General features: G+C 50.9%; 1 protein-coding gene across 7 annotated transcripts in view; it reads right to left on the bottom strand.

Moving 5' to 3' along the window:
• Positions 1 to 18677, bottom strand: part of ELMO2 (engulfment and cell motility 2) — a 38409-nt gene extending 19732 nt beyond the window's left edge. The window contains exons 1-8 of one of the 7 annotated variants that reach the window (XM_027078148.1): positions 18609 to 18625; positions 11426 to 11515; positions 7501 to 7624; positions 7120 to 7160; positions 6583 to 6655; positions 6158 to 6208; positions 2369 to 2550; positions 726 to 825 (exon numbers count right to left, since the gene is read on the bottom strand). In XM_027078148.1, coding sequence (XP_026933949.1) covers positions 726 to 825; positions 2369 to 2550; positions 6158 to 6208; positions 6583 to 6655; positions 7120 to 7160; positions 7501 to 7578 — 525 coding nt within the window. In that variant the 5' untranslated portion in view covers positions 7579 to 7624; positions 11426 to 11515; positions 18609 to 18625. Of the gene's footprint in view, positions 1 to 725; positions 826 to 2368; positions 2551 to 3873; positions 4895 to 6157; positions 6209 to 6582; positions 6656 to 7119; positions 7161 to 7500; positions 7625 to 11425; positions 11516 to 18608 lie in introns of those variants that run through there. The other 6 variants (XM_027078149.1, XM_027078151.1, XM_027078154.1 and 3 more) reach the window with 6 other exon arrangements.
• Positions 18678 to 20062: the final 1385 nt, after the last annotated feature.

Here is a 20062-nt window from a genome sequence, read left to right as displayed (position 1 = left end):
ACGCAGAACAGCAGACTCGGGGACACAGAAAGGACCTCAGAGTCTTATAATCTAATTCCTTTTCTCAATCCCCATTATAACATCTTTGACACATGGTCATTTCACTTGTGCCTAAGTATCTCCAGCATTGGGAAGTTCTCAATGTCCCAACCCAATGACAGGTGTAATTCTAGGTCAGCAGATATAGCATTCATTGGTTTTAGTTCAGTTTTCTGAGGTGATACTGCCCCTTCTTCTAGAAGAAAGGAGGATAAAACTAGAAGTATCTTCTCCCCCCCCACTGAGTTCATCTGACAATCAAACAGTCTACCTTGCAGATTTGTAAACAGAAGGCAGATTGATAAATAGAAGGCAAATGAAATGAACGGTTTTTTTTTTTTTTTTAATCCAAAGAGGAGGCAGGGCTCAGGAAGCAGGTCAGAAGACTTAGGGATGGTACTGGCTGGCTGGCTGCACGCTATCCCGAGTCTCACTGACAATCCAATTCCACTTTGGCCATAATCAGTTCCGGGAGTCCAGTTCCATCTTCTCAGTGCAGGCCCTGCGAGTGTAACAAAGTACACCTTCCAGGAGCCACAGGAAGGCCGGAGCCTGAGGATGAAACACCTGGCCTCGGGGATAGAACGCCGGCCCTCGCTGGAGCAGCTGTGTCGCCCGCACCTCCCCTCAAGCCTAGAGGACAACTGGCGACGGAGGGAGGAAAGACGGAATGTTGGAGGCCTCACCTGCTTAATGAAGGTGATTGAAACCATGTCCCAGGAGACAATGCCATGGTCCATGAGCTCTAAGAAGGCAGTCAGGGTGAATGCCAGCATCTCACTGTAGCTGAGACATGTGCAAAACACACACAAAACAATACAAAGATTCAGAACTGGGGAGCACAGGTGTGAAGGCAGCCACAATAGGGACGGATTTCAACGTAAGCACCACCTGAGAAATCAGCGAACGCCACTGTGAGCCAGCGCCTGGCACACACCTAAGCTAGGTGTGGAGCAGCTTCTTCCCTGGAATCACCAAAGGAAAGGCTTCTGGGTCTGGCCTTGTCAAATCCCAGCACTTGGTGGGGTACCCGAGGGAGCTTACATCCCAGGTTCACTTTTAGGCTGGGAGGCGGCAGAGCACAGGAGAAAGAGGATGAACCCTGGCCATGGGTTCAACTACTTACTAACTGTGCAAATTTTATCTGTTCAAACTTCTATTTCTTTCTCTGTGAAACTGAGTTCCTCTCACAGCGTTAACCTCACGGCGTTGTGGTGAGGGCAGGGTGACAGTGCATGCGAAACCCTACCACAGAGCTGACAGAGAATGAGGGCTGAAATGTTTTCTCCCCTCTGTCTCTGCTCTGTATACACGTCAATCTTTATACATCTGTACAGTGCTCTATAATTTACAAACTATATTTCCATTTGCAAAGCATGTTCTGACCCATTCTCATCCACAGTACTCCTCATGACAATATGGCAAGGGAGGTATCACCTCCACTTTAAAGAGGAGACGAAGGCCAGTCCAACCCCGCACTCCCGGGAGACTGCGGAACGTCTGGGTCAGTGCTGATGGCAGCCAAAGGCTTCGAGATTTCCGTGCAGCCGGAGAATCCAAGACTTAAAACAAATACCCAAGACTAGCTGCTCGGTCTGGCTAAAAATTTCAGTAGCTGATCCATCAACTCAAAGGTTTCTGACTCCCTCTCTGCCAGCTTAGGTTCTGTGGGCTTAGAAGACAAACTAAACATCTGTTTACTCACTGCTGATAATGGCATGGCAGTTTCCCGCCACGTTCACCTTGGCACTGGAGTACCACAAAGCCACTTGCAGTGCGTCGCAAAGTTCCGGACGCCCCCCTGCCCCCGTGAAAATGGGTGACAGGGAGACAGCGGATGGGTGGGGATACGCCCCGGTAAACACAGAGGAGGGCCCGTGCGCGTCTCTGTATAAGGAGCCTGTGTGTGGAGTGGGGAGGTGACTGGAGAGGGAGGGACGCAGGGGTGCGGTTAAGAACACACAGACACCTGTTCTACTTGCTAATGGACAGTCTGCTAACTTCCATCAAGCCGGTCATTTTCCGGAAATGATTTCAGCCGTGAGCTGACCTCTCTCTTCTTGACTTCTAGAGCCCCGACTTTCACGTCACTCAGCATAGTACTGTTTTGTACCGTCACTGAATTTGTGAGAGCCCAACTAGACTACAAGATTCAGGACCACAATAGTGAATTATACCCCTCTGTGTGGACCCTGGTGCTGGGCACGCTGCTCTGTATGCAGAAGGAGCTCAATAAGCTCATTTGACTCAACGGAAATGAGCATAGGATGCCCTGCGCCGTGTCGTAAATCTCTCGAGAGCTCCCAAACGAGACCTCAGCAACACTCACTGGGATAAGAGCTTGGTTCCGCTTTCCACAAGCCGCGTCAGCACAACAATGCCATCCATGTTGATGAACTCGGTGGCGAAGGTCACGTCCGCAGAGAGCTTGGCCAGCTCCTTCATGGCGTCCAGCCGGGTCTCCATGTTGGATGACTGGGTCCTCTCCATCAGCTGGCGTGCGGCCCGGGACTGCGGGACCAGGGACAAGACACATGCCATCTGCTCCCTGTGGCAGGTTACTGCTCTGTGAATAGCTCACAGGGGCCCTTCTGTGGACTCCCAAGCCCGAGACAGAAGTAGCTCTTCACACTGCTTCAGATTTGCTAAATAAATGTTTATTGGATCAATCAGGGAATCACCAGTACGATGAGACCGGTCTGCAGTTATGTGTATCCTTTCTGTACCACCCTGGTCTATGGAATAAAAAAATTCCCACCGAGGGAATACAAGAGAGATCTGGGAGATGACAACCCGCTAACCAGGGCAAGTCACAAAGAAACAGATATTAGTTCAATATCAGAGTTTTTCTTTTTTTTTTAATTGAAGTATAGTTGATTTACAATGTTTTGTTAGTTTCTGGTGTACAGCAGTGTTATACACATATATGCGTGTCTGTGTGTGTGTGTGTGTATGTATATTTTCTTCTTCATATTCTTTTCCATCACGGTTTATTACAGGATTATTGAATCTAGTTCCCTGTGCTATACAGTAGGACCTTGTTGTTTGCCTATTTTATATATGGTAGTGTGTATCTGCTAATCCCACACTCCTAATTTATCCCTCCCCCACCCCCTTTTCCCTTTGGTAACCGTAAGAGTTTTCTATTGATATTAACTAAAGCCGTCAGACAGTGGAAGAGGTTGTCTCTTGAATGCTGGGCTCTCGGTCACTGGAAGCAATCGAGGAAGACTGGACGGGCACCTGTACAAAGTGCTGTGGAAGGGGCTCCTATGTGGGTGGAGGATGAAATCTGATGACCTCTAAGGACCCTTTCAATCTGAAACTGTGATCAGCCTGACGCGTTTTTTTCACTTTCCCTCAGAGTCCGTATCATTGTTCCTCAAAGTGCTAGCCCTGGGAAAACTAAGAATACCAAGGGGCTAGAAGCAGCTAATTTCAAAACGGCTTTTCGAAAATGACAGCTGGTGACAGAGCCTCCCTTGAGCACGTGAACCTTTCCCATGGGAGCACCTGCATCCTTCCTGCAACTGCGGCTGACACCCCTCCTCTCATGTTCACTGGTCTTTCCTGTTGCTGAACTTACTCACTCTATAGTCTGTGCCTCACAGCTTACCGTTCCATCATTCTCTATCTCTCGTGTGTTACTTTAATATTCTCGGTTGGAATGGAAGAATCTGGAGAGCACAAAAGCCCCGGGGGGGTCTTCGTTTTTCTTCCAGTGCTAAGCAAGCGACGGAGCCCAGGTACTGCTGCTGCAGAGGAGTCGGGCCTACCCACGTCTCTCCCCTTTAACGGCACGCTGCTCGCGAGGACACAGAAACCCTCCCTCACCTCCACGGTGAGGGACGCGTGCGCTGCGAGAAAAGGTCACAGGACGGAACGATTTGAAGAGCGCTGGTCTGCATCACACTGGGAGCCTTCCAACTCCAAACGTCAGTTCTCCTCCCGGGACAGCATTTCCGGGCCACCTCCTGCGCCTCCTGCTTCTGGGGAAGTCAGCTACGCTGCGCGAGGCCCGTAAAATGCTTCGGCACTTCTGTAAGAGCGCGCAGCTCCCAGGCCATCTCGTTAAATTAGCCGAGCTTGGGGAGGAGAAATGAAGTCCTTAGGACGAGAAGAGCTGAGGAGGAGGGCAGGAGCAGGCAGTGCCAAGAACACTGGCCTGGGGTCGCCCAGACCTGGGTTTGAGAGGCAGCTGCGCCGCGTTCTGAGCTGTCGACAACTGGCAGGTTATTTAGTCTCTCTGAGTCTCAGTTTCCTGGTCTGAAAAATGGGGCTATCAAGAGTACTCATCTCATGGGGTTTGTCGAGATTAAGTGATACCATATATGGAAAGTATTCTGCAAAATCCAGGCCCTCAGCCAATGTAGCTGCGATTACTCCACACCTCCCTTCCTTTCAGATGGACCAGCCTGTCACCTCATCAAGAGAACGGGGCCAGCATGCCCTCCGTTTTCCGGCAGCCCTTCTACAAACCTACCTACGCTACCCCCATATCACTGGTCCTGCTCCAGGCCGAGCCGTCAGGGCAAATCCCTCCCCTGGGCTGTGGGCTCCCCCTGTCCTGTGGGCAGCAAGGTCCTGCCCCCGTCACTCATCCCCCCTTTCCTGCACTGGCAACCTTCCTCTCTTGCATCTTAACGTATTTTCAAGGACACATAAAAAACTGCAACAGAAGTTAACAACCGTGAAGGGTCAGAGGAGGGGGACAGCTGGGTAAGTGAGGGACAGGAGTGGGAGAAGACCTTTCACTGTATCTTTGTAAAACTCTTTTGATTTTAACACACGTGAATGTTCCACCTCTTTTTTTTTTTGTGGTGCGCGGGCCTCTCACTGTTGTGGCCTCTCCTGTTGCGGAGCACAGGCTCCGGACGCGCAGGCTCAGCGGCCATGGCTCACGGGCCCAGCTGCTCCGCGGCATGTGGGATCTTCCCGGACCGGGGCACGAACCCGTGTCCCCTGCATCGGCAGGTGGACTCTCAACCACTGCGCCACCAGGGAACCCTTCCACCTCTTTTTAAAGGGCGTATCTTTTCAACTCCGTATCCCCGAGCTAGTACCTTCTCTATCTACTTCCTTTTAAACCAAGCTTCCTGATAACATGGCAAACACAAGGTCCTTGCTCTGTCACCTCTTAAACTCAACCCACTGCGATCTGGCTGCCACCCAGCTGCCCCAGCAACCGGCTGACCTCCCAGATCAACGGGCCGCTCTTCTGTCCTCAGTTTACCTTCTCTCTGCTCACTGCAGACCAACCCGTCCTCCATCCGGACACTCTCCCTGCCCTCAGCTCCTAAGCCATTTCTAGCGCCTGTTTTCTTTCTACCCTTGTGGGTGCCTCCTTAGTCACCCGGAAGGGCTGCTCTTGCAGGAATCAGGGGGCCAGCTTGCATTCTCGCACTGCTTCCACAGCCAGTGTATTGCCTTCTTCGCCAAGTTCACCTGCAAATACTTTTCCTGCCCATCGTTTCATCGCCACGGCCACTGCCTTCACCGGCTGTTGACACTGCTCATCAGCTTCTTGAAGATTCCTCCTACCACCAACCTTCCTTTTTCAAGCCCATCTTCCACACTGTCACTAAAGTGATCTTCATAAAACATAAACCTAAGCATAATATAGCTTCCTACTTAAAATCTTTCAACGTCCCCACTATGATCTTTCCCTTCTGGATAAAGTCCGACCCATAAGCAGGCCGCCAAGGAACCTTTCACTGGCTTCTGGTTGATGGCTACAGGCCCTCGGCCACCCATCACTCCTGCCTCCCCTAAACAAAGCACATCTCTCTGCTTGGAATACGTTTCCTTTTCTTCTTTCTTCAGCTGCTTCTTGCTTATCCTTCAACATCTGAGCCAAGTGTCCCCCTTCTTTGGAAGGGCTTTCTGGGAATTCTCAGTCTGAGTTAGGTGGACCCTTTTCTGAGTTCCCTAAGCAACCTTCTTTCAGGACCCTTGAGAGAGGCCTTATATTTGTTTGTTTATTCCCAACCAGGCTGTGAGAGCAAAGATTGACTTTTTAACCTCCAAGCCTTACTTTCTAGAACAGAGTCTGGCCCATGGTAGGTGCTCACAGACGCTTGTCAAATAAAGGAATTCCTAAGGAAGGCCGAATACCTACCGGGGAGATAGCCAGCTGTAAGATTGTCCCGTTCTTAATGTCACTGCGAGTCTGGGTAGCAAAGAGAAAAAAAGAGCAGCTAAGATAAAATATTAAAATTGTGCAAGCCAGCTGAATCAACAAGAACTTTCTGTCATTTTTGAAGTGGCCGTAACGGAGACTCTCCAGGCAGGGCCTCCTCTCCTGCTTGTTCCTTGGCAAAGAATTTCTAAGATGCTTTTCAAGTGCTTCTCAGGAAGCAGAAGCCACATTTTTCCAGCCACCAGAGGAGGACAAGGGCTGATGCTCCCTGATCTGCCCAGGAAGCAGCTCTTGACCCAGGAAGTGGAAGCTCCCTGGATGTAAGGAGGGCAAACAGCGCCGGCCCCCGGGATGGCTCACTCCAGAGCGAGGCCTGTGTTGGTCTGGCTTCTCCCTGTACTAACCTGTTCGGTGATGTAGAGCTGGGGACCGTCTGCATAACGGAGGGTGTAATACTCCGGGTTTGGCAGTGACCACCTATGTAAGAAAAAAACAGTACAGCCTGTGTGGCCATGCCGGGGGGCCTGTCTAGAAGCTGCAAATAAATAATCTTCAATAGAGTTGACTGAGGGATTGGGCGGTCTGTTTGACGTACAGGGGAAGAAAACCCAAAGCTTTGGGTTGAGATGTTGAACAGTACCCTCCTCAGCCCCTGTAAAGATGGGTACCACAAAAGGCGGCGCATATAATTCAGTGCAGGTCTCAGATCCCACCAGGACCTCAGGTGGGGCATTCCTGGGCTTAAAGGAAAAACTGAAGATTGACAGGTCTCAGGGACATCCCCACCGGCTACACTTTCTTCGTAAGACAACGATCCACAAAACCCCCGGACTGGGGACCCGACTAACTGCAGATCCTCGGGCAGAATTCCTTTCAAGGTCTGGCAATGCTCCTCTGTTTTTAGCCTGTCACCATCCAAAACAGGGGCAGTTTCAACTTACCCATCACAAACTTCCTTGATGATGGACGCCAGGGGCCGTTTCTGAGAGAGAGAGAGAGAGAGAGAGAGAGAGAGAGAGAGAGAGAGAGAGAGATCCTTCACCAGGAGCCACAGCCTGCTAGTACCAAGGTCCTGATGAGAGGGTCGGCCAGGCAGGGTCGTCCTGGGGCCTGAGCACGGACTTCTTCTCTGAGAGCTTTTCTCGAAGAGGAAGTCTCTCCCAGGCCATGGTGACTAGCCTTCCACAGGGTGGGACAGGGCTTGGCTTTCCTGTTGCTGGTCTTACTCCTAATGCCAGTGGTCCCCGCCCCTAAAGACATCCCCACCACGCACTCCCTGGATCCTTCCCCTTGCATCGCCGCTGCTCCCTTCCAGAGCTTACCTGGTCGATTTCGAGGAGCTGAGCGTTAGCACCTGGCCACTCGATGGCCACTTTGACGATGTCTGATGGTGGTGGCATCGTTCCCAATGGGCCCTGCTTCTCCAAGACACACAGACACAGCTGCCTGGGGAAAAGAATCAGAAAAAAGGAAAAAGTCAGAGTTTGCCTTCATTTTTCACTCTTGTTATACATTTTGGAAAATCAGAAGACAGAGAGTGCCCAAAGAAACATGTAGAACTCCTTGGTTTGAATTCTTCTAGATCATGCCACAACCTTTCCTTGGACATTTTGTCTCTTTAGATTAAATCAGCAAGTAGAAAAGGGACAAACCTATCTACCAACTGCGGATAAGCCAGCCGCAAGATCTGCCAATGTGACACTTCAGGTGAAGGGCCAGGAGGACCCCGGAGTAGAGGAGAACATTTACTGCAAAGTCCTGTCCTGGGACCTTGAGAGGGAGAAGCTTATGCCCTGAGACTGATAAGGACAGACACAGCCTTTCCTTGGCGGAGCAGTTAGCTGAAGCAGCCAGCCTGCTCTGCTCTGCAGTCATCCCGGGAAGATTCCAGAGTCAGCAGGGCCTGGCCACATGCTCTGTTACTTCCTCCCTACTTATTGCTGCCACTCCTCCCCCCGCAAAGGGACACAACGCGGAGCCTCCACCGTGTGGGATGACACAGACTTCAGAAAATGGAGAAGAGAAGCGGGACAGGAAATGCTATTTTAGTCCCAATTGCCAAAGGCAAGGGCTGCTGAGAGCACAAGTATAGGGAGGTAAGGACCCTCATACAAAGGACCAACTATCGGAGGACAAGGCTTCAGAAGTACTTCTGACCCACTGCTCTCCAAAATAAAGGAAAATAAATCATTTTGAACAAGTCTGGAAGATGGGCCCACGTGACTGGTATCCTAGGCAACTCTGTGAGCTTAGTGGTGTTCCAGGCAGTAGCTAAAGCATTCTCTCCAAGGTCTGATGAGGGGAAGCCACCCCGCTGATGGATTATTTCAATGTTGTTTACACTCCATGCCTGCAGCTTCAGGAGAGGCCTCTCTCTTCACGAAAGAGGCCTTTCTCCTGCACCCCCAGGTTTAGCCACTTGCCCACAATCCACGCCTCACTAATGGAGACCACCCACCTCTCCTGGAACATGCGGCATAGCTGTGCTGAGCTGGTATTTGTGGAGGCCATCAATTTTTCAGCCCAAACACAGCTGTTATTTCTCACAGCCTTGTAAGTACTAACCTCTTTGGCGACAGGGGTACAAGTCCCTTCCCCTACGAACCCACAGGTCTCAGAAAGAGGGAAGCTTTCCCAGCCATTTCCTGACCAGGATGGGGTGCTTCAGAAGTCGACTGTCAAAAATACCAGCACTTCCAGAACATGGCAGCACAGAAGAGATGGTTTTCAGTGTGCCATCACTTACTCTGTTGAGTCCCCTCAGCAGCCTTGTGAAGTAGGCAGCACAGGATTACCTCCATTTGAAGACAACAAAACTGAAACTCAGTGTGGTTAAGGTGCCCCATTCACCCAGCGCACAAGCAGTGAAGGTGACAGAACATGGAGTTGACTTTGACTAGTGCTACCCACCCCCAACCCACCCCCACCTCCGGCTGAGCTAGCCTGAATTTCTGCTCACTGCAGCTAAATCAAGCCTAGAGGTGAAGTGGGCCGGTCTCACGGCCCTGAGAGCTTCCACAGCTTCTGCAGCTCCGGGCAGAATTTCTCACATGTAATTTTTATGTGCCTAGACACACAACAAACCTCTGAAAAGAAACGGGCCCATCAGAAGAAGTCCTGGTTGAGATGCTCTGCTCCAGTGACACAGCAAAGCAGGGGTGGTACCGTGAATCTCAGGACACCTAGGGCAGGAGTCCCCATCCTTATCTAAATCTGCCATAATTAGGAGGCATGACTGTACAGTTGTGAGATCGTTTTTTTTGACTGAGATACAATCTACAAATAATAAAATGCAGAGCTTATGTGTATATATGTATATATAAATATATATACAAAATAGAAATACACATACCGTCCTGTAACCACCACCCAAAACAAGACACTGAACATTTTCACACCCCCAGAATTCCCTCCTACCTCCTTCCAGTCAACCCCACACCTGCCAGCCCTCCCAGAGGCAACTTGTTTCTGATTTCCAACACCATGGATTTGTTCTGCCTGCTTTTGTACTTCATATATGTGGAAATGCACAATATGGCCTTTAAGACCATTTGTTATTTAGTTTAGTTTCTTCTTCTTCTTAAAATAAGTAGGCAGTGTAGGTGCGAGAGGAAGAGCACTGGGCTGAGATGATTTTCCCTGCTGAAGCATCTGGATTCACAGCCAGAGGACTCAGGACCTAGTCACAGCTCCAACACTGAGTGTCTGGGTGATGTACACATGTCCCTCTCCAAAAGAAGTTACACCCTTATTTCAGTGGTGCTGCTAAGAAACAAATCATATTTTTTGGAACTCTCTTCTGTTTGTTTGTTTCTGTTTTTTTCTGTGCGTGGCATGTGGGATCTTAGTTCCCTGACCAGGGATTGAACCCGCATCCCCTGCATTGGAAGAGCGGAGTCTTAACCACAGGACTGCCAGGGACGTCCCTAGAACTCCTTTCTGGATACTGTCTTCGGAGATAAACAAAGCTAAAGTTCATTATTTTACAGTTCCACTTTACTGTGACACCACACGGCATTTCCTAGGTTGATTATCTCTCTTTTTTAAAATACTTATTTATTTTCCTTATTTTTTTTTTGGCTGTATCGGGTCTTAGTTGCAGCACACAGATCTTTTCGTTAGGGTGCGCAGTCTGCTCGGGTTTCTCTCCAGTTGTGACACACGGGCTCCAGGGCGTGTGGGCTCTGTAGTTTGCGGCATGTGGGCTCTCTCGTTGAGGCACATGAGCTCAGTAGTTGTGGCGCGCAGGCTTAGTTGCCCCACAGCATGTGGGATCTTAGTTCCCCAACCAGGGATGGAACCCACGTCCCCTGCATTGGAAGGCAGATTCTTTACCACTGGATCACCAGGGAAGTCCCTATCTCTTTCTTTATAAAAGGCAGCCCTGAGTGATTCTTGTATGTTCCAAAAATTCATATCCATTTTAAAGCACGGGGATTTGCAACCACCAGGACTATTCCAGAGATACTATAAGCCCTGATTCTCAGTGACTTTGCCCTTTCCCAATATGCCCAGGCAGCCCATGTGTCCTGGCACTCTCGCCACCCATGCCACAGCCAACAGGACCGAGGTGAACACTCAACCTTAGCTGGACTAATCCAATTCTCTCTCTTGAGCTTAAAGACACAGACTAAAGAAGATGGATGACAATGGGCCCTGGAGCAGAAAGGTCACAGTCAGCCTCAGAGCAGGTACCGCGGCAAGCCAAAGATACCAAGAAGCAAAAACCAAGAGCCTTGCAGAGGAAGCTATTCAGCAAGAAGAATCCAGAAATGTGTGGATGAGTGGAGGCCAGAAACCAGAAACCACAAAGTCCCAGAAAGAGGTGGAAGAAGCCTGTGTCTGAAGACTTTCCAGACTCCATGGCTACACCTCCTACAGTTGGGGTACCTGAAGTTCCCCTGTTTCCTGCCAATAAAACTCCTTTCAATTAAACTAGCCTGCGTTTCTACTCATTGCAACTAAAAAGCCTAAGCATAAGGGTGACCCCCCAGCTTTGAAGGAGCTCTACATGGAGGGCTGAAGAGACAGCAGCCTAACAGGCACAAGATGATAGCACTGAGCAGGCCCTTGGTTAACACTGGCTGAAATAATGAACAGCAAAACCCACTTAGATAAGTGGTTTGTTTAAAACCGTTCAGTTTTGTGGTGACTTTATGGCAAGTCATCCTGTATGTAACAGCAATGTGCAGACAGCCTATTTACATTTGATCACACGTCTGTAGCATTATTACCGCTGATGCTCACCCGAACCCTGGAAGTCATCCCATTGTAGATGAGGCAACTGAAGTTCACATGGGATGAGAAACGTATCTTCCACATGTCTCCTTCCCACCTCTTCCCCACAAAAAAAGAAAGAAAGAAATCACATCAGAACTGGGTCTCAGGACTGTGCGTTAGGACTTCAAAGTGGGCTCTCTTCCCTCTACATAATACTTCCTTTGCTGAGGATGATGACATTAGCTAACATTTACACAGTGCTGGGACACTGTTCTAAGGGCTTTACACAGATTAATTCATTTAATCCACGCAGCAGCCCTGTGTGATGCATCATCCTGGTTTTATAGACAAGAAATAGAGGGACTTCCCTGGTGGCACAGTGGTTAAGAATCTGCCTGCCAATGCAGGGTACGTGGGTTCGATCCCTGGCCCAGGAAGATCCCACATGCTGCGGAGCAACTAAGCCCGTGCACCACAACTACTGAGCCTGTGCCCTAGAGCCCGCGTGCCGCAACTACTAAGCCCGCGTGCCTAGAGCCTGTGCTCCGCAACAAGAGAAGCCACTGCAATAAGCCCGCGCACCGCAACGAAGAGTAGCCCCCGCTCGTCGCAACTAGAGAAAGCCCGCGCACAGCAACAAAGACCCAACACAGCCATAAATAAATAAATAAATAAAATTTAAAAAAGAAATAGAGGCGCAGAGAAATTAAGTACTGTGCTCAGTGTCACACAGCTAGTAAGCGGCACGGCCAGAATCTGACCCCAGCCAGTCTGGCTGTTTGAAAGCCACGTGAAAGCAGGTGGCACGGTTCCCACAGCAGGCGCTCAGTGGAGGATCTGGGTTCCCTGGACCTGAAGATGAAGCACACCGGGGCTCAGAGACCAACGACAAGAGCTCACCATTGTGACAGACAACGGAGCCCACTGTCTAAAGAAGGTGACCCCCACTCCCCTGTGTGGTGTTCAGCCCTTCACAGTCTAGCCAGACCTTCCTGGACTACTTGCTGTTTCTATAAGGCAGCCCATGTTCCTCCTCCTCCTCTGTATCTTTGCATGTTTTTCCTTCCTTCGACTGTCAGGAGAGCTCATATTCAAGCTTCAGAGCCCCACTCAGATGTCACTTCCTCTCTGTACCAGTCTTAGTTCCTCACGCCACCCCCGTTTCTCTAGCAAAGTGAAACAGGACGGGCCCGTGTTCTTGTGGCATTCTGTCCGCAGCTCTGTGATGGCTCCTGTCCCACCCCATTATAGTTTTATATTCCCACAGCTCTCTCCTCCCCCGGGGCAAGGCCAACCCTGCAGCTTCATCGGCTGGCACAGCGCCTGGCACACGGATACGGTTCCATGAGCATCTGCTCAAATCCAACAGCTCTGACTTCCTCAACTCCTACAAACCAGGGCCGGCTCCACACGGCAGTGGACAGGCAGGAAGCACTCTGGTTGTGTGTTCCCTCCTCGACCCACCACCTTCCAACTCCACAGCATTTTCACTGTTTTCACATCTAACATTAGGACGTGTCTCACTGGAAAATCAGATTTAGCACCCCTGACTCTAGTTAAAAGATGGCGGAAAACATCCCTCCGCTTTTCTCCCTATGGAAACGTCGGGAGATAGGAGACTAGAAGAATACTATTCTCCAGGTAACGGTCCCCAGATAAAGGATCTCCTTGTGGGGAGCCCTTTCAGCTCTCATTTGCTCACTCTTTTCATTTTCACTTTAGAAAGGAAGTGGGAATTAGGTCGAAGCAATTCAGTAACATTGCAAAATTCTCAGGGTTATAAATAGCCTCTCGCTCTACCATTCAGCGTCACTATAGAGTTCAAGAGCAAACAGCCAAGATGAGGGAGCGGTGGTTCCACATCCAGGCCCAGGAGGCGAAGAAGTCATCAACCCCTTCTGATTAAACGACTCTGCATCCCACCCTCCCACCCCCTTCCAAGTATTACAGATATAAATATGATTGGGAAAGCTCTACATGCCACCAAACAGGAGAGAGGCACACACTGATCTGGCGAAGATAATCCTATACTCTAAGGCAGGAAGATGACAGCTCAGGTTTTCAAAGGCAAAGTCGGGGAAACAAGAGAAAAACAGGACCTTCCGTGTCTCCAATGAGTGTCCTTTAAGTGGCTTCTGGAAGGTGTGCTTATAAAATCAGCACAGTTACAAAAGGCCCCACAGAGCTCCATCAATCAATCGCCCCTGCAGGGACGGCTCCAGGGAGATGGATTCTGAGCCCAGCGGAAAGGAAGTGGAAGACAATCCCTCCCCATTAGTAAGGAATTCAGATGGAGGAAGGCCAGAAGGCTCCAGCTCCGCACTCTCCCCCCCTCATTCCTTTAAGGATAAGGATTGACGGGTGCTTTTGTTCGGCTCTTTTGCTTCTGATTCGGTGGGGGAGGCATGGGTGAGTTTGGTTTATGTTTCCTGCAAGAGAAAGCACCGCTCCAGGAAGGCAACCAGAGGTCAAACCCTCTTTCTAATCGAGAGCACAATCTCAACAGAGGCTTCTCCCTCTGAAATCTTCTGCAGTGAGAAGTGACTTAACTTCCCTTAGTTCGGACCCCTGAATGCGGGTGAGACTCTAAGGTACAGGGAGGGAAGCTGGGTTCGAAGATTCAGGTCCTGACGTTTACTGCTAGAAACACCGAGAAGGACCATCATACCAATGGCAGCTGAGATTTCTCCCTTCTGTTGAAATTTTTGGACACAAGACTCACCCGAACACGTAGTTAAAAGCCACTAACTTAGAGCCACAAGGGCAGTGAGGAAGGGCGTGGGAACAGGGTAACTGTTTGGGCTTCTTCTCACGTAACACCTACCCTAAGAAGCACTCAGCTCTCCTCTTCGGTTTAGAAACCTTCTGCAAGGTCCCTATCCTTGCACAACTGAGCTTAGACTCCGCAGGAGAGCACCAGCTCCTTCCAGGCCCACCATGGCCTTCAGACCGCCCTCGCAGATACTCCGAATGTCACTGCAGACCACCTTGTTCCCCCAAACATCAGGCTCTTCTAAGTCTTACTGGGGCCTCTGCCATTACTCCCTCCACCTGGTCCAGCTGCCAAACTTCTACTCGAGCTTCAAGGCCCAGCTCAGTCACTCTTCTGTGTGGCCTTCCTGGTCCTCTCCCCTCAGACAAAATGAACTGCGCCCTCATCTGCCCTCCCGTCTTTTACACACACTGTCACAATCCCACTGATTCATAACTGTCTATGTGCAGCCTTTCCTCGTGCTATTCAGAGTGTGATCCGCACTCCAGCACCACCGATGTTGCCTGGGAGCCTGTAACACAGAATCACCCACTCCAGCCCAGACCCCCTGAATCAGAACCTGCCTTCAAACAAGATCCCCAGGTGCAGACTCTACACCAGTGGGTCTCAGCTCTGGCTGTGCCTCATCCGTGCCCAACCCAGGTCACTGCAAACCACCCCCCAGCCCCCCCACCCAGGTGAACCTAATGGGAAGCCAGGGCTGGGAGCCACAGCTCAGGGGCTGCTAGCTGAGGGCAGGGACTCATCAAGTCCGCATCTACTCCCCTGCCCACAGTGCCTGGCACACAGCTGTGCCCACAGAGTTCCACACCAAAAATACCCTCCAGGATGCCCCTAGACCTGACCGCCTCTAAAAGAGAACAGAAACTCTAATGACAGAGGACGAGCCATTGCCTAGAACTCCACACGGCCCTACAGTCATCGAGATGGACGTAGAAGGGGGTCTGTGTTTCCAGTCCACTTGCCTCAGTTTCTGGAACTGAAACAGAAACTGAAGTGGAAAACACAGATGAACCAGAAGTACTGTCTGCCTTCACGGGACCGCGGCTGCCGCGGGAAGGCAGAGCCTGTGTGGGGACGGGGTGTGCGGGGCTGAGAAGCCCTGGGTTATGACTGAAACCCCGGGCTGGGGGCCCGACTCCTTCAATACTGACCCCAACCACACAGCATTGTTCTCACTGCAAAACCAGGCCAAGCCTCTCATTTTACAAATAAGGGAACTGAGGTCCAGAGAAGCTGGCAAGGCCACACCAGCAGTCAGGAACCAAAGAAGGCCTCGGCGCTCCCTTCTGGGTTAGTCCTGCCCCTGCAGCACAGGAGACCTGACTGCCCAGCTCTGCCATGAGGACAAGCCTCTTTGGACTTCAGGTCCTGATATGCATGAGGAGGTCTCGTCCAACCTTGACCTTCTAGCGAGGCAGAGTAACTTAACGAGGTAAGGAGCTTGTGTTCTGGAGTGGAACAGACCTAGGTTTGGATCCCAGTTCTAAGAATTTCCTTATCTGTTAAATGGGGATTCGAATCAACCCTACTCCATAAAGTTGCTGTGAACATTGGGTGGGATAATATACGTAAATCATTTAAGCATAATACCTGACACAGAGTAAGCAGAATTCCAACAGTGTGAACTTGAAGAAGTTGCAAAAGCACTGTAACCATGTTTCCCTGGCATAAAAGAGCCCTACCTGCCAGGCTTTAGTATACTGATGACAGAATGAGAGAACATATGTGAAGGCAATCGGGGAGGAAAATCAATATAAAATTCTTCTTATTATTATTATTATTTTTCTCCTAGCAGAAGAACCTTGGAGAGCTTCATAGTCAGTTCCAGAGCAGTGGCCTATACAATGCCTGGCACATAACAGGTGCTCAACAAATCTTTTCTAGTGACTCAATTAAAACCAGTATGTCTAATGGGTTTACAAACTCTGGCTGCTTAAGCAGCCAGACAGGTAAGTAAATATGCCAAGCAGCATCTATGTGGGAACTGTAGCAAACTACGAAGTACCCCCCTACCCCTGCAGAGGAATCCAAATCCGCACTTGGAAACACATTACCCAGCGTGGCCTAGACAGCCACTGCAGCCTCTGCACACCACTGTTTCCGGTTCTTCATTACAGCGCCCGGTGTCCTGCACCTCATCTAATCATTCTGTGGTCTGGTCTGGTCTTTCCAAGTACCCAGTAGGCGTCCTGAAGATGAGGGCTGTGATCTATACTCCCCAGCCACCCTAAATGGCCTAGAACAGTGCTGGTCCCACGGGAGTGGGGACCTCAACTCAGTGAGCAACTGTTGAACTGAACAGCCAGACTGTTAACTCAGGCCCTGTACAAGATGCTGCGGCCTGGGTACATTTTTCTACCCAGGTCCTGGGACCAGGCTGAGTTGGTGCTGAATGTGCTGAGCTCCGGTGACTGGATCAAGAAGCACTGGCCTTGCAGGTTTTTTCTTCAACTGCATCAAATCCACTTGTTCCTGAGCCACCTAGGCAGGTGGTACTGATGCACCCAGACACACTGTCTCTTCGTGGATGAAACCGAATATGCATATACCCACAGGTGCCATTGTTTTCTAGAAGTTTAGCCCCCACTTCCTGCACCCCCAGACTCCCCTGGCACCTCCTCGAGGCAGCATAGGGTACAGAAGGACCAAACTCCACATGAACAGATGGAGGTCCTGGTCCTCCCCTTGCCTCCTCCCCTCACAAAGTTTAGGACGGTTGCTGGCAGGCAGCATAACTTCTAGGAGCTTCATCATGTTTACTAGTAAAATGCAGACAACAATAATTATCTCAAAAGGTTAAAGGCAATTAAATGCCACAGGTATGTAAAGCTTCTAGCACTGCTCGCCCCTACGTGTGGCTACTGAGCACCTGTAATGTGTTTACCATGAGCTGAGATGGGCTCTGAGTGTAGAACACAGGCCAGATTTCAAGGGCTTAGTACACACACAGAAATGTGAAATATTAATAATGTTTTTAACATTGAGTATATGTCAAAAGAATATCATTCTGGAATCTATTAGGTTAAGTAAAATATATTACAAAACATAATGTCGCTTGTTTCCTTTTGCTTTTTTAATGTGGCTACTAAAAATTTTGCAACTACAGATATTGCATTATCTTTCCATCGGACAGCATCATTCTAGCACAGAGCCTGGCCAAGTCCTCTATTCATTTAGTACATATTTACAGTGCCTGGCTCTGGGCAAGATGCTGGAGATACAAGGAGCAAAAGCAGACACTATCTTTTTCCTAGTGGACCTTATTATCTGGTGGGAACAGACAGACATGAATATTTTCATAAATAAATGTAAAACTGCAGCTCTTCAAGTGTCGTGAAGGAGAAGTACAGAGGGTGATGAAAGTGGGGAATTCACTGGGTGGGGGAATCGAGGACCAGGGACTCCTCCTGGGGAAGTGATACTTGAGTGGAGATTTCCAAGATAAAGGGGAGTTGACAGGAATAAGCCAGGCGGGGAAGATAAGCCCAGGGAGCAGGAAGGCTGAGGGTGAAGACCCTGAGTTGGGCCAGGGCTTGGTATGTAGAAGGAACACGAAAAGACCAGTGTGACAAGAGAATTGGGCAAGAGGGGTTAGTAGACTGAGACTAGGGAGGAGAGGTCGGTGGGATTCCATCTCCAGGGCTTGGGTGAGGATCTGGGGCTGGCCCTGCAGGAGGTGGAAGCCAGCCAGTTACAAGCAACCGAGCGTCCGGCTCTGATCTGTATTTTGAAAAGATCCCTCTGACCACGGTGCGAAGCCCGCTGGGGAGCGGCGCAAGTGCCTGTGTACAGATCGGTTATGGACACTGCATCAATCCAGGTAAGAGGCGAGAGATGCCTGAACTGAGGGGGAAGCGGCGGAGATGCAAGTAGACGGTCTGGGGGGTCACTGAGCCGGCCGGATCGACGGGGCGGGGTGATGAGCAGTGTCTGTGTGTGTAGGAGGGGGTGGCGATGTCAAGGGAGACTCCGAGGCTTCGGATGGGTGCCACCCAGCCCCAAACACTCTTTGGGCTCCTATCGAGCCCTCTCCCATCTGGTCCCTCTCCCGTACCCTCCCTCCCCGCACCGTCTCGCCCCCGGGTTTCATCCTCCCACCCTCCTCCTCCCCTACCCCGCGACCCCTACCCGACCCAGCCCCCGCTCCTCTAGGCCTGGTCCGCCCTCTTTCCCACCCGTCGTCGACCCTTCTGGGTCCGGGACCCAGTGACCCTCTGGCCCGGCGGACCCACTTGGGCCGCAACCCCTCAGGGGCTTGTCGAACCTGCGCGGTGCATCCCAGGCCGGCCCTCTCCAGCCCCCCAGGCCCCGGGGCAGAAGCAGGCCGCAGCCCTCCGCCTACTTCCCGGCCCGGCCTCTCCGCCCCGCGTCCCTCGGGCCAGGGCCCTCCCTGCGGCCTGGCGCGCCCAGACCCCCGGCGCGTCCCACACTCACCAGGGAGCCGACCTAGGCCCAGCTCCCGCGCCCAGGTCTCCCAGCCGCCGCTTCACTAGCCTCCGCCGGCCCCGCCTTCTCGGGGCCCCGCCCCACGCAGGCCGACCCGGGCTCCTATTGCTCCATTTCACCGTCACGCTGAATTCTCCTTCTTCAATTGGATTGGTTGCCTGTCACTCAAAAGAGGGCGGGACCAGTTGCCGGGGCTGGGAGTGAGGAGCCGCCGGTCCCCGCCCTGCTAGCGGAGGCCTCTTAAAGACACAGGCTGTCTCCCCCGCCGCGGGCTATGGGTTTTGGAAGAATGGGATTTCTCAGCGAACGCAAGAGGCTGCATTTCTTTCCCCCCATCCCCCCATCGCTCCCCGAAACTTTTCTTTTGGCACAGCCCGTGTTCCTTGTGATAAATCAGAGGTTTTGAGGGCTCAGATGTCCTCTGGTGGCACTCAGCCCGGTGCCCAGCACGCATGTAACGCACTCAACGGTGGGATAACTGTGGTTTGGAGAACTGAGTGGGAGGTGACAGTCGTGTCAGAGGCTTTGAGCAGCCGCGGCTGCTCACCACCGAGCCGGAGCTAATTATACCGGCACCCAGGGCTGACCGTGGGCGCGGAGCAGAGGCAGAAGGGTACAGCTCAGCTGTACTGTTGGTAGGGACCCGTGGGAGGTGGTATTCGTCACTGCACCTGCAGATCGGAACAAGGCTGGGCACTGCGCCAGCGCCTCACTCGTGCCACGTCCCTTTACACTTACAGCCACTCTGATGTAGGTGTTATGTGGGTCCCCTGATCGTACAACTAGGGATGGGCAGAGCAAGAGGCCAGCCCGTGCTTGTTTGATTCTAAAGTCTATGCTCTAACGATTTTGTCTCACAGATCCTTACAACCACCCCGAGGGGTGGGTATTTTGTTGTCCGTTTTATAGATGCTCAAGGGAGAGACTCAGTAATGAAACTGATACTCAGCAAAGACACTAAATAACGACTGCCATTTAAATAGCACTTCACAGTCTGCAAAGCATCTGAGAAGCAGTTTTACATATATTGTTTCATTTGATCCTCAAAACATCTTGGAACTGAAGATGGTATTTATTAGTCCTCTTTTACTGGTGAATACAACGATGCTCACCGAGGTTGAGGCTTAGTAATAGCTAACATCACTACAGCACTTGCAGAAGTCACCAGCAAACTTTCCATAAATATCCAGATAGTGAATGCTTTTCGCTGTACAGTCTCTGTCAAAACTGTTCAGCTGTGCTGTTGTAGTGTGAAAGCAGCCACAGACAATGTAAACCCATGAGGGTGACTGTGTTCCAATGCAGCTTTATTTACAAGATAAATAGGCGTTGGCCTGTGGCTGTAAGTTGCCCACTCCCAGTCTACAGTGCTTTGGTTACCAAAGCCTTTTACAGACCATTGCTTTGTGGAATCCTCACAGCAACATTGTTATTATTCATAC

This window comes from Aethalodelphis obliquidens, unplaced genomic scaffold (genome assembly GCF_003676395.1).
Source record: "Aethalodelphis obliquidens isolate GAN/ISIS:26980383/991018 unplaced genomic scaffold, ASM367639v1 scaffold42, whole genome shotgun sequence".
NCBI lineage: Eukaryota > Metazoa > Chordata > Mammalia > Artiodactyla > Delphinidae > Aethalodelphis > Aethalodelphis obliquidens.
Note: the sequence above shows the minus strand (reverse complement) of the source record. Positions and strands in the feature narration are given on the sequence as shown.